Source organism: Zootoca vivipara, chromosome 2 (genome assembly GCF_963506605.1).
Source record: "Zootoca vivipara chromosome 2, rZooViv1.1, whole genome shotgun sequence".
Taxonomy (NCBI): Eukaryota; Metazoa; Chordata; class Lepidosauria; order Squamata; family Lacertidae; genus Zootoca; species Zootoca vivipara.
In genome coordinates this window covers 97789657-97805454 of record NC_083277.1, presented here as the reverse complement: position 1 = coordinate 97805454, position 15798 = coordinate 97789657, and the positions used below count along the sequence as shown (strand labels likewise).

Below are 15798 nucleotides of genomic sequence, written 5' to 3'. Positions count from 1 at the left end.
CCACAGCTGTGCCGTAACCAGATCTGCTTCCAAGTGGTGACGGTTCTGTGGTTAGGCCATGGGAGGGGCGTGTACTCCACACTTTCATATATTCTTTATGAGTTCCAGGATTGAGCTCTCTCATTTAAAACTGATGCCAGAACTGGTCCCTGGTACAAATTAAGCTCTGCCTTTTTATTTCCTACCACCAGTATTAATAGTAAGCAATACCGTTGAGATGAATTTGTACAACAGGCGCATGCAGCTATTAGTAGATATGTTTCTCAAGTCATCATCTACACTCAGAATGACTTTGGTGTGGCTTTTTTTAAGGAGCCCTGGGCAAACTATTGGCTGACACTTAAAAATTGAAAGGGTAGATGGGGGGGGGAGAGATGGTAATATGGTTTTAGGTGTTTTCTCCAAAGTTAAATAGAACCTCCCCATCTTCTCTCGTATGCAGGGTTGGGGGAACCACAGGACAGGTTAGGATAGCATGGGGGCAGGGAGAGGGAGGTGCAGTTGTATAGTGCAAGCAGAAGTCCTTGTATGAGCAGGACAATTTTGTTGGAAGCAACCCATAGCGGCTGGTGACGTCACAGGCCTCTTGCAGTAGGTGCCCACAACATTAATGCGACCACCTTTCTCACAGGAAAATACATTGCGATGAATCTTCCTGCCAAGTTAACAATTACTTTTCCAGCAACTCCCTTTGAGAAACAGTGGCTTGCTGATAACAGGGGTTCTAGCTGAGGTTTCACCATGTCAGTGGGTTACTGATGTTTGCAGTCTGCCCTGAGAAGGCGAGTGTCTAGAATTGGCTTATATATGAAGAATGGCATACCTTACACTTCCCCCTTATGAAAAAGAAAAAAAGTTGAAACTCTAGAGACCAGGATTAACCTTAGTCGGGTTCTTTAAAATGTACATGAAACAAAACACATTCTCCAGATCTGCAGTTTCCATTAGTAACCGAGGATCATTTTACAGTACAATAAGTTTTTAAACATCTCCCTCTGTGAGCTGCTGGTCAAGGACAGGCTCAATATTTGCGGCAAAGGAGAAATAATCTAAAATCAGAAAAATGCTTCCGAGATCTTCATTATTATATGGCAGAGCTTTCTGTTTCCCTTTGGTCAGTAATTGACCCGGTACCTTAACTAGGCAGCCTGGCTGCTGTTCTTGCCATGTTTAGCCCCCTTGCCTCTCTTTATCTACCACTAGCTGTCTGTCTTCCCCTTTACCTTGTACTCAGTTGCCCTTTTTCAAATATATACCGGTATGTATATCCCTTGCAAATGGCCTGGCATGGGCGAGAAGAGGGCTTGCTTTGCTGTTGTTTACTGGCTACACACAAAATAACTAAAAGCTCTACTATTACAGTCAAAATGCTTAATGGATGAACCAATGATTTGGTCTTGCATTCTGGCTCTTTTTGTAGAACTAGAATAGTTTTAGTGAGGTTCCTCTTTATTGATAAGGAGAGTCTGGTTATTTCCAGCCAGAAGCGATACTGCTTTAGGGAAATGTGACCCCTTGAGCAGGTCAGGCAACTCTGAATCCATATGAAAAGAATGTAAAGGCCTCTTTGTTCTGCAGCATTTAACTTGATGAAAATTCAGTTCTCATTAGCATTGATGGCACAGCTGCCATTTCTTAAAAAGCGTGCTACTTTTCCCTCTGAGAGCACACCTGCCCTGACTTTGTGTACAGTCAACCACTCCAAAAGGGATTTAGGATGTGTGTGTGTGTCTATGTCTGTACGCAAAAGCCTTTATAGAAAGTACACCCTCTTCTCATCAAGCCTAAGATTGAACTTCTTAAGTGGAATTTGTCTGGCACTCAAGGTGCTGGCCTGTTATTAATTGTGCTCTGCTGTATTTGTTCATTTTGCTGGGCAACCAATGTGTAACTGATACATATTATTTCTTGGTTTAATCAGGACCCTCAAATCTATTGGTCACCCTGCCTTGAGGCAAGCCAGAAACAGGCAAGCTGCAATCTGATCCTATCCATGTTTACTCAGAAGTAAATCCCACTGCATTTGCGTGGGCTTTCCCCCAAATAAATGTGTATCAGATGGCAGCTTTAATATTCCCTCCACACAACTTGATCTAGCATTGACTCCAAAGGTCTGGACCATTTCATCCCACCTGCATCCAGTCTTTTTTTCAGTGTCCCCACTAGCTGTGTAATATAATCCCGCTTGATGCTTATCTCTTTTGCTCTTAATGCTCTAACTATCCCTATTTGTCACAGCTGTTCCTTTACTTGGTGCACGTAGGGATGCTCACTGGAGAGGGAGGTAATAAACATTGCATTGTATCTGAGAAGAACCACACTTATGCCGTTTGGTGTTCCTAAATCCACTGAAACCAATAGGCTTAAGCAAAACTAACCCTGCATAGGATTGGGTTGAAATTTTATAGAACATGATAACATAAGCAATGGAATGCAGATTGCAACTGAGAGCACACACTAGATTTATGATCAGCCCTATGTTTGGCTTCTGTTGGGTGTGTATGAAAAGTGTTCTGCCCTGTAAAATGGGGTGGATTAAGTATTCCCCTCTCTTATTTCCCCTGTTATTTTGAGAACTCTTACAGGATTGCTGCTGTTTTAACCCAGCAGGGTAAAGAATAAAGCATAAGCTGTGCCTGTTGGCAGGTAAAAATGACAATACAAAAACTCTTGTGCTGTTCCAAACATCAAAATGCACCTTGCATAAAAGGCATGTAGATTATTATGTAATGTGTGGCTCTGGAATAAGTGTAAATACAGTGTTTCTCCTAAAATAAGACGGTCCTCAAAAATAAGTCATGTCAGGCTTTTCATTAGTAGAATAAATATAAGACATCCCCCGAAAATAAGCCGGGGGGAGCAGGTCTGGCAAGGAAAGGAAGGCATTTAAGCGCCTTCGGAAGAGCCGGCAAGAGGCAACAGCGCGCTTGCTGGCGATCTTCTTCTTTTCATGCCACTCGCAGTGGCTGTCTCCAGCGCCGCCACCGTGCTTTGGGGCTTGGCGCGCGCCCACATCCACCTCCGCAGCCCCTGGGATTACCGTCGCTGCAGCCGCGCTCCTGGGCGCTCTCGGCACTTCCCCCACGGCCGCCTCACTGTGTTTTGCGGGGGTGGGAGCCGCTTCGGGGAGTGCAGCGCAGCGCGAAGAGCCTGGTGAGAGGCAGCTGCGGCTGCAGGTGAAGCCTGGGATCTGCGTGGGCGACTGGGGACGAGCGCCCTGAGCGCTGCGGCGGTAGCGAAGAGGCGCCCGATCAGCCCGCTTCTCAGCTGATCGGGCGCCTCTTCGCCACTGCCGCAGCGCTCAGGGCGCTCGCCCCCAGTCGCCCACGCAGATCCCGGGCTTCATCTGCATCCGCAGCTGCCTCTCACCAGGCTCTTCGCGCTGCGCTGCACTCCCCGAAGCGGCTCCCGTGCAGCCGCCTCTTGCCGGTTCCTCCGCTGCCGCTTCTCTCACAGCCGCCTCTGCGGCTGCTTCCTGCTCCGCCGACGCGTTTGGATCCTTGGATCACGGCGTTTCTTCTGCTCCCCAGCAGCACACAAATGGGAGGGCCGGAACCCCGCTGAGCTCCGCAGCTCCGCAGTATTACGGTATTATTGTGCTTTGTTACAAGGGCAGCCTTACCATTTTTATTTTCTGCTCCCCGGCTCTCAACGGGTCCCGCGCGGTGCGCTGCTGCCGGCTCTCAACGGGTCGGGGCTCGGCGCAGCATGCTGTTGCCAGCTCCCGCTCAAAAAAATAAGACATCCCCCGAAAATAAGCCGTGGTGTTTTTTTTTTTGGAGGAAAAATAAATATAAGACGTGTCTTATTTTAGGAGAAACACGGTAGCTGTTAGAACAGGCAGGCAGGAGTACTGGAAGTACAGTGGTGCCTCGCTAGACGAAATTAATTCGTTCCACGGGTCTTTTCTTATAGCGAAAAATTCGTCTAGCGAATCCCATAGGAATGCACTGATTTTTTTTTACTATTTTTTTGCCCATAGGAACGCATTAATTGAATTTCAATGCATTCCTATGGGAAACCGTGGTTCGTTAGACGAATTTTTCGTAAAACGTATTCGTCTAGCGAGGCAACCTCCGCTCGAAAAATCCTTTCGTTAAGCGGAAATTTCATTAAGCAGGGCATTCGTTAAGCGAGGCACCACTGTATACAGGGTTGTTGTTGTTTAGTCGTTCAGTCGTGTCCGACTCTTTGTGACCCCATGGACCAGAGCACGCCAGGCACTCCTGTCTTCCACTGCCTCCCACAGTTTGGTCAGACTCATGTCGAGAACACTATCCAACCATCTCGTCCTCTGTTGTCCCCTTCTCCTTGAGCCCTCCATCTTTCCCAACATCAGGGTCTTTTCCAGGGAGTCTTATCTTCTCATGAGGTGGCCAAAGTATTGGAGCCTCAGATTCAGGATCTGTCCTTCCAGTGAGCACTCAGGGCTGATTTCCTTCAGGATGGATAGGTTTTATCTTCTTGCAGTCCATGGGACTCTCAAGAGTCTCCTCCAGCACCATAATTCAAAAGCATCAATTCTTCGGCGACCAGCCTTCTTTATGGTCCAGCTCTCACTTCCATACATCACTACTGGGAAAACCATAGCTTTAACTATACGGACCTTTGTTGGCAAGGTAATTTCTCTGCTTTTTAAGATGCTGTCTAGGTTTGTCATTGCTTTTCTCCCAAGAAGCAGGCGTCTTTTAATTTTGTGACTGCTGTCACCATCTGCAGTGATCATGGAACCCAAGAAAGTAAAATCTCTCAGGGTATACAGGGTAAGTGAAGTTTATTTAAACAATGTGAGCATTCTGTTATAGTTTTGATCTGAACGGGAGACAACATAATTGAATCCAGAGAGTTCCCTTCACCAGGGACCTGATTCCAAACCAAAGGCTTGGCAGGGGCAAGATGCGTAAATTTTACATTTTGTAAACAGATGCCTAGAATTGATCTTTTAAAGAACTGTAACCAAGATTTCCCTATCTACCACTCCCCAACTTGCTACTTTTCTAAATGCAGGGTGGGTTTGTTTTAATGGAAAAACATTCAATCAAGTGAGCCCTAGTGAGAACTAAGCTGAAGTGATCCTAATTTCAGGGATAACTCAGAGCAGTTAAATTACGTCTGTTCATGCATCCTATCATGGTCTCCTTTCCTGGACTGGTGGTGTACTTTTTTACCCACCCACAGTACTGCCATTGGATATCCTTTCTCATTTAATACTTCACGTTGTGAGCATTAGCATAGCATTTGTGGATATTCTGGTCCTAGTTTCAGCTGATTCCTGTCTGGCAGTTAGAAGACAGGATAAAAAAATTCCTTCCAGTAGCACCTTAGAGACCAACTAAGTTTGTCATTGGTACTGTATGAGCTTTCGTGTGCATGCACACTTCTTCAGATACCTTACTCACTGGCTTGCTCACTGCCTAACAAGGCTACCAAAAGCATCCTTCACCCCTTGTCTCTTAGGCATGGCTGCAATAGGGTTGAGATTACTTGGGGACCAAGAAGTTGGCATGCATTGGCCATCACCTTTGAAAAAGAGATCGGGTAATTATTTGATCAGCTCCATATGTTTCAAGAACAGCCAAAGCCCCCATGAAATATAAAGCAGCCATAGAAAAAAAAGGAGGGGGACGGATACGATAAACTTAAATTTCTTAATTCGTTTACATGGATTCGTTCATTCGTTTAAATGGATTCAGCCATGTGGTTGCTATGACCTAGCCCCGAACCACACGATCTCTGGGAAGGGAGGAATGCGGATCGCATTGCAAGCCAGCGGTCGCTGGTGTTTAGGTCCCAACCCCCGTATGTATGAGCAGCCTGTACTGAAAATGGAAATATATATATATACTTCTGTCGGTTGTGGGAACGGGCTTCCTCTTCCCAGCGCTGGTTAAAAGTATTCTCGCTTCCACGATGCTGACTAGCAACGCGCATGGCGGTGGCTGCAGGAGCAGCAGTCGCCTTTAAGGCAAGAAAAAGCAGCCTGGGGCTTTGCTCTCTCAAGAGGCGGCAACGGGGGGAGCCCTGGAAGTTGCAAATGGGGTTCAGAGGGAGACCCCCGTAGGAAAGAGCGAAGGGAGAAAATACTCAACAGACCCAGCAGGGAGGAAGTGCCTGATCTGGTTGCAGGACTAAGTCGGGGGTCGTCGCCTTTGTGGTGCAAGCCCCTCCTCCTCCTCCTCCACACGCTTCTTCCCCCACAGCCCGCAAACGTCCCTCTCTCCTCGCGGGTCTCCCGCCCGCCGCCTTTCTTGCGCCCTCAACCTAGCCCCGGCGCCGGCAGAAGGACAAGTCCGCCAGCCGGTAAGGAGCCGGGCCTCTCCAAACTCTGGCCAATGCCGTGGCAAAGCGGAGGCGGGCCTCTCCTTCGCACTAAGTTCGCGTGTGCCGCTCACTGTATGTGGCGGCGGCGGCGGCGGCTGCCGCTACGTCTTCCGCTGGTCTCCCCCTCTCTCTTTTCTCTCTGCCGGGCCGTGGGTTGGAGTCGCGGATTCAGCATCAGGGGGCGGGAATTTCCCATCATGCTCTAGGCGGGCGGCCCGGGTGATGAGCGGGCATTGCGTCTGAGAATGACACCAGCGCAGGACTAGGCCCCTACAACATAAAAGGGGGGGAGGGACAACCGCCTCCGGGGCCATTTTTGTGGGGGGGGGCAAGGGTGTAGATAGAAATCCCCCCTCAGTTTAAGGATAGGCCTCCCTCAGCCTGACACAGCCTGTGTGGAAGCGGGGCCGGAGGGGGGCAGGGGCGGCTCTCGCCATCATCACCTGAACCACCAGCGAGAGGGAGGAGGAGGAGGATCGTCCTTTGGGTACCTGCGTGAGGTAAGAGTGTGTGTGAGTTATTTGTGATATAGAGGGGAGCCAGACAGTCGCCATCCTCTCTCTACCCCCCCCCTTTATTTGCAGGCTGCTGCACGTTTGCATTGTTTTGCAGAGTCCTGTTTGAGCTGGCTTAAAACCCCAAGCTTTTGCAGAGCCCCTGGCCCTGTAATGTTGCATCTTGGGATGGTGCTGGCTGCTTCTTTGCAACTGTTAAAAAAGCACTGTGACAAGGAAGAGGAGCTAGAACTTGTTTTGGATGCCTTTCCCTTCCTCTCTGGAGAAACAACCCGTTTCTAGTATTTTGGGAAGGCACCAGAAAGGTGAATGTTGCTCCCGATCCTGTCTCTCCAGCATCCCTTTTAGGGACTAGTCTGCTGCTCTGAAGTTTCTCTCCTTTGGATTTTTCAGCGTGAGATCTGTTGTTAAGCGGCATGGAAACAGTGGCCTTCTTGAAGAGGCACCAGCCATATGCAAATACTCACAGTAGTTCAGGTATATCTAATGTAAATAGCATCAGACTTGGGGGGAAATTACATTTTAGGTGCCCAGGTTTCAAGCCCCAATCCCTTCTAAATCCTATCTTTGCTGCATTTGCTATGTTTACTCTAGTAATAAACAGTAAATTGCAAGAACTCGGGCCAGGAGGAAGATGAATTTCAAGTAAGTCTTCAAAAGGTTTTATTTATGTAATGATAAGATGAATTCAAATAGGAATCAATTCCAGTATGATAGTGAGGCAAATAAAAATAAATTCCAGTGAAAAAAATCCCAGGACAAGTATGTAGGCACACTCTGACCATTAAAACATTGCTGATAAAGAATTGGCGAAAAAGGGCCTTGTCCTGGGATTTTTTCACTGGAATTTATTTTTATTTGCCTCACTATCATACTGGAATTGATTCCTACTTGAATTCTTCTTATCATGACATAAATAAAACCTTTTGAAGACTTACTTGAAATTCATCTTCCTCCTGGCCCGAGTTCTTGCAATTTACTGTTTATTTCTGGACTTCACGAAGAACTCCAATTTCTACAGTAATTCAACATGTTTACTCTAGTAAGCATAAGATATGCTTCCAGGTTAAAAGAATGCATCACTGGAACACTATAAGTTCTTTGTTACTGGGTAAATAGGATGATACCTGAAAATAGGGTGATACCATAGTTGACCACTATGAGGGGCGTCATTGAAATTGTGTCGTACAGATGACAGGAGTATTGAACTTTCAAGATGTTCATGAAATGAAAGCAAAAAGTAAACAATGAAACTGTGTAACTATACAGATTGTATGAAGCTTTTCATTCGCCTTGAATGACATCGAATCTATGCAAAGCCTGACCACACTTTAGCAGTTTCATCCTGTCATGTTTGCTGCCTTGAATCTTAACACTGTTTCTCTAATGAAATAGCTATGAGCTGCCTAGCTGCTGGCTTCACCCATATCAATGGGGTGTGTGTCTATGGTTTCCATAGAGAGGTTTGTGTTTATCTTTCCTGGGCCAACATATTTGCAGTTGAAAGCATTTGTAGGGGAGTAGGTGTGTGGATGGGCAGTTTCTTTGTTAAGAGACAAATCAAGTAAGGCTAACCTAATATGATGGGGTGTGTGGGTGTATTAGAAAATGAGAACATTTATCAGAATACCAGTAGATCAATTTATTAGGAGAGGATTGGAAGATGGGAAGCTATAACTGGTAGAATTATGTACCCCTCTATGCACTAGTTTGCTGGGACTAACTGGGACCAAAGTTCAGGCATATAAATGCTCTTATGAATAAAATCTGGCCAGTGTGAAAAAATGCATATGCATATCCTTAAGCTTGGCCTCATAGTCACTTGTACCTTATCCTTTTCTGAAAGGCCATATACTCTTATGTGTCTGGCATTGCCAGGAACTGTTACATCAGCGTTTCTCAACCGCTGTTCCGCGGCACACTAGTGTGCCGCGAGACGCTGGCTGGTGTGCCGCTACGTGCGGTGACGAGAAGGGCGATTTGCATTGTCACGTGCCTGGCGGCCACCAATTATCATCACTGACCCGCCGGAAAGGAAGCCGGCCGGGTCACGACGCGGAGCGAGCGCAGCTCTCAACAGCCACCACCACGGGAGGGTGGTTTTAGACAAACTTAAAGAAGCTGGCTGGATGAGCTCAACCTGAAACTTGCTGAGCAAAGGATTGTGCTAGCAGAGAAATCAGCGGCTTGTGAAGCCTTATTACAGGAGATTGCAACCAACACAGCAATTGGCAAGTGTTTCTTACAGTCATAATTATATAGTCAATATAGGGCGGCACAGAGTTAATTTTTTAACTTTTTTAATGGTGGTGTGCCTCGTGATTTTTTTCATGGAACAAGTGTGCCTTGGCCCAAAAAAGGTTGAGAAACACTGTGTTACATGTTGTCAAGTGGGAAGGGTGAGGGGGGGAAGTGATGAAGTAATGGCTTTTCTCTTACTTGCACCACACTGCTTACGAGAGGTTGAGCTGCTAAGGAGATATTATTGTAAAACAAGAATGGCAGTTCAGCACGGGAGGGTGTAATATCAGGGCAGAACTGGGCAGTCTGTGGCGCACACACACCATGTTCTAACATTGATGTTTTGTATTGTTTAGTGTGTTTGTTTACTGAAAAGTAGCAGCAGGAAGCTGCAAATTTCACCAGAGGGAGTACTTAAATTACATTTCTCCCTCACGCCCCACATCAATCAAAATTACCCTCCCTAAGCTGTTGTTCTTCCTTCAGGGAAAAAGTTACAGGGACCCTATATCTTTCTTCCTATGGTTAGTAAAGCAGAAAATGGCAGGGAGGGAAAACGTTGAGATGTTCTGCTAATCTGATGTTGCTTTTCAGTGGTTTAAAAACAAAACATATCCACTAGACTGTGCATGGATTCCCCTGTATCTTCTAGTTTGGCCATTAGATACTTAGGGACCAGCATTGCCTGATATTATGGCTTTTGCACCAGAAATGCATAGCTGCTGCTAAATTGTTGCATGCAATCCAGATGATGTTCAACTCAGCAAGTGTGTCTGTTGCTGGGGAATTTCAGTTTTGAAGCACATGGCTTCTAAATCAGGTTGCTTGGAAACGATGAGTAATTGCCCCCCCCCCCTCTCCGGCAGGTAATGCCTCTGTTGAGATTGAAAGGTCTGTGTATAATGGTTACATGAGCATCACAGACACTTGCTGGCCTGTGATATTGCAGGTGACCAGTGACAGATGTTCTAAGAACATATTCACAAGAGTCTCCCCTATTCCTTGGTCCATGCTTTAGGTCAAAATAGGAACTGTGGAAAGCAATTCCTGTAGCCAACATAACATCTTCACCTATGTGTTTTCCTTTGCTTCTAGGCCTCCGTTCCCATATCACAATGAAGAGTGCCCGTGGTAGCAGCTCTTCCTTCCAGGGTGCCAGTGCCAATGGTGTGGATCTCAGTCTTACAGGGCTGCCCATGCAAGTGCTTCAGCGCCCAAGCAGTGCCTCTCCAGGCAAGCACATTGCTCGCTCCATCTCCGTCATTACTGAAAACAAGCCCAAGAGGAATATCCTAGTGAGTATTGGGGGATGGGGGTAACAGACTTGCTCTCCTTGGAAGTTTATTCTGTCTTCTAAGTATGTTTTTGGTAAACATATTTCATTTAACCACAAGGTTTTACTGGTTATGCTGTGCATTCTTTTATTCTGTGCTTAGTAGAGTCCACAACAAGAGCAGCCCATGCAAGATTGTTTATTTGTATAACACAAGGGGGTTCTAGTCCAAAGTTACAAAAACCACCCTAGAGCTGTAACAAATTTCAGAAATTCTGAAGCCATTGGGAGGGGGGGGGAACCTGCTCTGCTTTTTTAAAGGAAAAAGTGAAATATATGCAATACTTTCTTATCAAACCTAAACTTACATTACTGCTTTAACAATACAAAATGCATATAAGATTCTGTCATTTAAAAAGTAGGAAAAAAATTAAATTGAACATAGAGAGTATAGATTTTGTAGTAAACAAAAGGAAGCATATCATTTGGACACAAACAGTCACAATATTGAGGATTTGAAGTTCCTGTTTTTTCAATAAGATTGCATTATGAAAGCTAGCAACTTTTAGAGAGTACGGAAAGATCCAGGATCAGTACATTCATCTGCCCATCTAATCAGTTTGCATTATCATTGGGTCTAAGATGACAGCAGTTCCTGGTTCTAAATGACAAAGTGGCCTACAGTTATCACTAAAGGTAACTTCCACTGAGTCTCATGAATTACGCAATAACTTAACCCCAGGCTGCATTGCTAAATTGTAATTTCACAGACCTCTGATTGTTGCGTACAGATTCATGCATATGGGATATGTTTACAGAGCAATCACATAACACCATTAAATGCACAGAAAATTCTCTTCAATTTTTTTAAAAAAACACTTTACATGGACTGGTTGTTTTCCGTCAATCCCCACCCCCACCCCTTATATATCATATGGTCAAGGCAACTTTAAAGACTCAATTCATACTGCACTTTGCAAAATAACTTTAATTTTACAATTAGACTGTATCTGCTTCTTGAGACTGAATATTGTTGCAATTATCATAGGGGGAAAAACAATCAAATACCGTATGAGATGGAATTTTTGACAGTATATAAAAATGTGCTTATCCTTTTTTCTTGTAAGTACTGGTTTAATTTTTATTATGAATATATATACTATATATAAAAGCCAGAAACGCACACTGGAACATCCAGTAACAAAGCAGCAGCTCTGAATGCATCCTTCAAGCTGCCTTCTAGGGGCAGTGTTAATGTGTCACCTGTAGGGCTTACCTTTATCTTGGGATGGCTGCAGATGGGGCACTCTATGTAAGAGGAAGCTTTTGTTTCAAGGGCATCCAAATGGTAGCCAACCCCTAAGTATTCAGCATTGTTGATGTGTGTCTTTTTCTCCCAGGAAGATGCAGGGCATGGCACCTCCAGAGCTATGAACAACTTACGAAGATCCAATAGCACGACTCAGGTTAACCAGCGTGTGAACGGTGCCTTTAGGTGAGCCCTAAATAAATTTCTTACTGAAATGTAATATTTTGCAGAAACTAATTCACTCATGCATGTTTTTCAGAACTCTTTGGGGAAGTTGGGTGTTTTTCTTCTTGAGGGTTTACCCCAGAATGAGTAAAACACTTGGTAGTAGGTTTTTTAAAAGTTATTTTTATTGATGCATTTTCCAGTACATATTTGCATACATATGTCATCTCATCAAAGTTTTTCTTTTTTTACTTCCCAACCTAACCTTACATTTTATTTGGTTTGCTACATTTCCTTTGATTATTCCATCCTATTTTCACTCCTTCAGTTCGCTTATCCTTTCTACTGCTGATCATAAATTTATCCGCTCTTGAAAGTTTACCTTAATACCATCTTTTTTCAAATATTCTCCCATACAATCCCACTCATTTCTTGTTTTCTTTTCATCCCAGTTTCTTATTTTGGCCATCATACTCACAAATTCAGCAAATTCTATTAATTCATGCAACCATTGTTCTTTTGTTGGAGATATCTTGCGGCCGCTGTTGCATACAGGAATACATTTTTTTTACTTTCTTTAGTATCTCCGCACCTATTATTGCTAGCAAGAAGTCTTCTAGTTTCTTCGGAAAAGTGAGCTTAAATATTTTTCCCAGTTCCTCATATACCATCTATCAGATTTTTTTTGCATATTTACAGTGCCAACACATATGCATCAGAGACCCTTCTGTCTTGAACACTTCCATGCCAAGAAATTTATTGCCATATTCCATAGTTTTTCCCATGCTGATAACTGAATATTATATCTGATATCTGACCCTCAGTGTATCACCGCGGCCTTTACTAACTCATCTTTAGTTTCCCATTCTAATAAGATTTTGGATATTTTGGATATAATTTTTCTTTTGTTGCTTCCCAATAGAATTTTTTTGAATTCGGATCCCCCTTCCACAAATCCTCTTTCTTTGTCCTTTCTATACATTTCATTTACTTGAAGGTACTGAAACAAGTCTGTAATTACTCCTGGACACTACCAAGTAGTACTACACTACTTGGTAGTAATTTATGGGGGAGAATGAGTTCTCCTTTTGCTCAGCAGGCTGAGTGAACAGCTTCAGGAAATGGACCAAACTCCCAAGTTTTCTGAGTAATCATGTGATTTTGCTTCTCAGCAGTGTAGAGCAGCACGGAGACTTCCTGACTTTGTTTGAAAGCAGCTCAGGTGGAAGAAAGAAACTAGCAAGTCTGAGCAAAGTCTCCCCGGAAAAGAAAACAACATGGAACATCCTGGTAAGGGCAAGGTCATAACAAGGAAGTTCAAGTGGCAGAGGCGCTTCAGATCAATGGAATCCTATGATTTGTTCCATTTGCCTTCTTTTGCTAACACAGACACCTCCAGAAAGCATTCCAGAAGCAAAGGCATCTGGAGCCTTTCCAGTTAAATATTTTGTCACAAAGGATCTAAGCCTTTTGCTTAGCTAATGCATCGGCAGGCCGGGGGGGGGGGCATTTTCCCACCCTTCAAATGTCAGTGTGTTGTCATTGTCAGGGGAGAAACTTTCCCCCATTCAGCTGTCGTTCTTGTTGCTGGGGTGGGTACAGCGTAGAATATGCTTGCATAGGCAGCTGTTGAGGAGTGCTGCACTCTCCAGCACAGGGATATAGCTCTCTCCTTAAAAAACAAGCAGTTGAAAGGCTGTCCACAAGGCTACAGCCACCCCCTGGTCATGACAAGAGGACAGGCTTTCTCCCCACTGACACTAAATGCTAGTGCAGCATTAAGAATAAGATCTGGAGAAAGGGATGCCCTTCTGTTGTAACCAAGCGGCAGCTTCTGTCTAGCACTACAGTGCTATACTTGGAACTAGGGGCAAACTTGGAAGTAGGGGCAAAAAGGTGTTCAAAGGAAGTGTTACTGGAGAATTCAGGTTATGGGGCAGCCAATAAATAAGACAAATAAATAAATAAGTAGGGAGATATGGTACTACTACCAAACTTTTGTATTGTGTAATCTGAGGTAATGACTTTGGCTCCTGGTATGGAAGTTGGATTAGCAGTCATCAGCTGAGGGGTTGACAGCTCTTGTGTAGTTTTTTAACACGGGGTATGCAGTATCAGTGCCCCTGACTGTCACTCCCAGTTTGGAAGTTTATTAGTCCCATCCTGGGACATTCAGCACAGCACAAACTTACCACCACTAGAGTTTGTCTCCCAACAGGCTTTGGCATCAGTGAGAATCATGGTGGGACTGAGATGGATTCTCTGCATGAGTTAGAATAAAAGTATCAGGAGAGGACCTGCCGCATCCAATGACAGTGATTTCCCTTCATGCTTCTTTCTGGTTATGTTGTGCAGGATGAGCAGCCCAGAACATTTCCTGTCCCATCCGGCACTCAAGAGGCCCCTGCAGGCATGAGGAAGAAAGAAATCTATGTGCCACTTGCAGCCAACTTCACTGCAAATAACAGGTAAGAAAGGCAACCAGGTCTAGCTTTTTGAAGTTATAGGTAAATTGCTGAAGTTTGACTGGTGGGATTTGTGCTAGCGCTATTTTTGATGAAGATGGGTGCTGTATTAATTCTGGTCCATAGCTGTTATTGGAGTAAGGTCTGGAGGCAACCATGTGAAAAGCAACAGCAGTCTCTTGTTAGCTACAGGTTGTCATCAAAAATAGAGTTGAGCCAAAATGACTCTTCTTCGTTTTTGCTTTCATTGTTGTTGAACAGCGCGACTGTGCTACATGTGCTTTTATATGGCCTCATTCCTTTAGCCTGTACTTGGTGCTCTCACATTCCAAATTAGGGTTGCCAGGTCTTTGCCTGGTAATAGTGCCTTTTCCTTTGAAAACTCACTGAGAGGGTGCAGTCACCATGTGTCCACTCCACTGATTCCTTCATTCAGTCCGTCTCCTCTTCCACCTGTTATGGGAAGCAATATTTTGCTCCCAAGAGTACAGTAGAGACAATTGATGAAGTACCAGTGAAGCCACAGGGCAACAAGCACAGTAACAGCACTGCAACCTGGTGCCTTGGCACTTTTTTCCAGGTGAATTGCTATTTCCAGGTGAAGACCTGGGAAGCCTGTTCCAGATTCTCTCCCCCCTCCATTATGATTCCCCCCCCTATTTTCTTTTGAACCTTGTCTAAGCAGTTAATGGTTTTCCTGTTGCCCCTGAGATGTTGCTGGAGAACAGCTTACACCATCCCTGACCATTGGTCACGTTGGTTGGCTCTAATGGGAGTTGGAATCTAACAATATCTAGAGGGTGGTGGGTTAGCCACCCTTGTCCTAAAGGTTTGTGATTGAAGTCTGCACATGTTGGTCCACAGCCTTCAATATGCTAACCTATTGCCCTTCTTTCCTACGAGGAGTAACAAAGGTGCAATGGGCAACTGTGTAACCACCATGGTGCATAATAACTACTCCACTGCGGACAAGGCAGCTGCGCCCAAGAGCTCCAACCAGGCCACAACGTCCCTCAAGTAAGTCCTTTCACAGCCATCCTTCCAGTGGGCACCATAGGTTGGTTGGAAGGGGCTAGGGAAGGCCTGCCCAACACCTCAAGTACAGTATGAGCAAGCCATCAGGGGAAATAGTGGTTTTCAAGAAGGGAGGCATAAATAGATACACATGCACAGCTGTGGGAATGAAAACATACTTGCTCCTGAATCTTTTATTTTTAAGCTTCCTTGCTAGGAAAAATTAAACTGCAGTTGTTTCTAAGAGCCCTCATATTCATGTTGGTCCAGAGACTCATGATCCGCACAACTGGGCTGTATATGAGCAAAAGGAGCTTCCCTCATTGTACGCCAAATACTAAGGTTTTCCTTCCTTTAAAACCTCTCCCCTCCCAACTGCATGTTTGGTGCTCATCCCTTGACCAATTCAAGTGCCGCCGTAGATGAAAATGCAGGAGTGATTTAGCAGGACTTACTTAACACTTGCAAAATGTCATTAAAGGGAGTGAATAATGT

General features: G+C 44.9%; 1 protein-coding gene across 11 annotated transcripts in view; it reads left to right on the top strand.

Moving 5' to 3' along the window:
• The first annotated feature begins 5863 nt into the window (after positions 1-5863).
• Positions 5864-15798, top strand: part of CEP131 (centrosomal protein 131) — a 31333-nt gene continuing 21398 nt past the window's right edge. For 3 of the 11 annotated variants that reach the window (XR_004691868.2, XM_035104121.2, XM_035104124.2), the window contains exons 1-6: positions 6881-7313; positions 10173-10372; positions 11751-11845; positions 12997-13114; positions 14180-14292; positions 15193-15306. Coding sequence is in view for 10 of the 11 variants with exons in the window: in XM_035104121.2 (XP_034960012.2) it covers positions 7253-7313; positions 10173-10372; positions 11751-11845; positions 12997-13114; positions 14180-14292; positions 15193-15306 (701 nt within the window). In the remaining variant the exon portion in view is untranslated. Of the gene's footprint in view, positions 6822-6880; positions 7314-10172; positions 10373-11750; positions 11846-12996; positions 13115-14179; positions 14293-15192; positions 15307-15798 lie in introns of those variants that run through there. The other 8 variants (XM_060271935.1, XM_035104122.2, XM_060271936.1 and 5 more) reach the window with 6 other exon arrangements.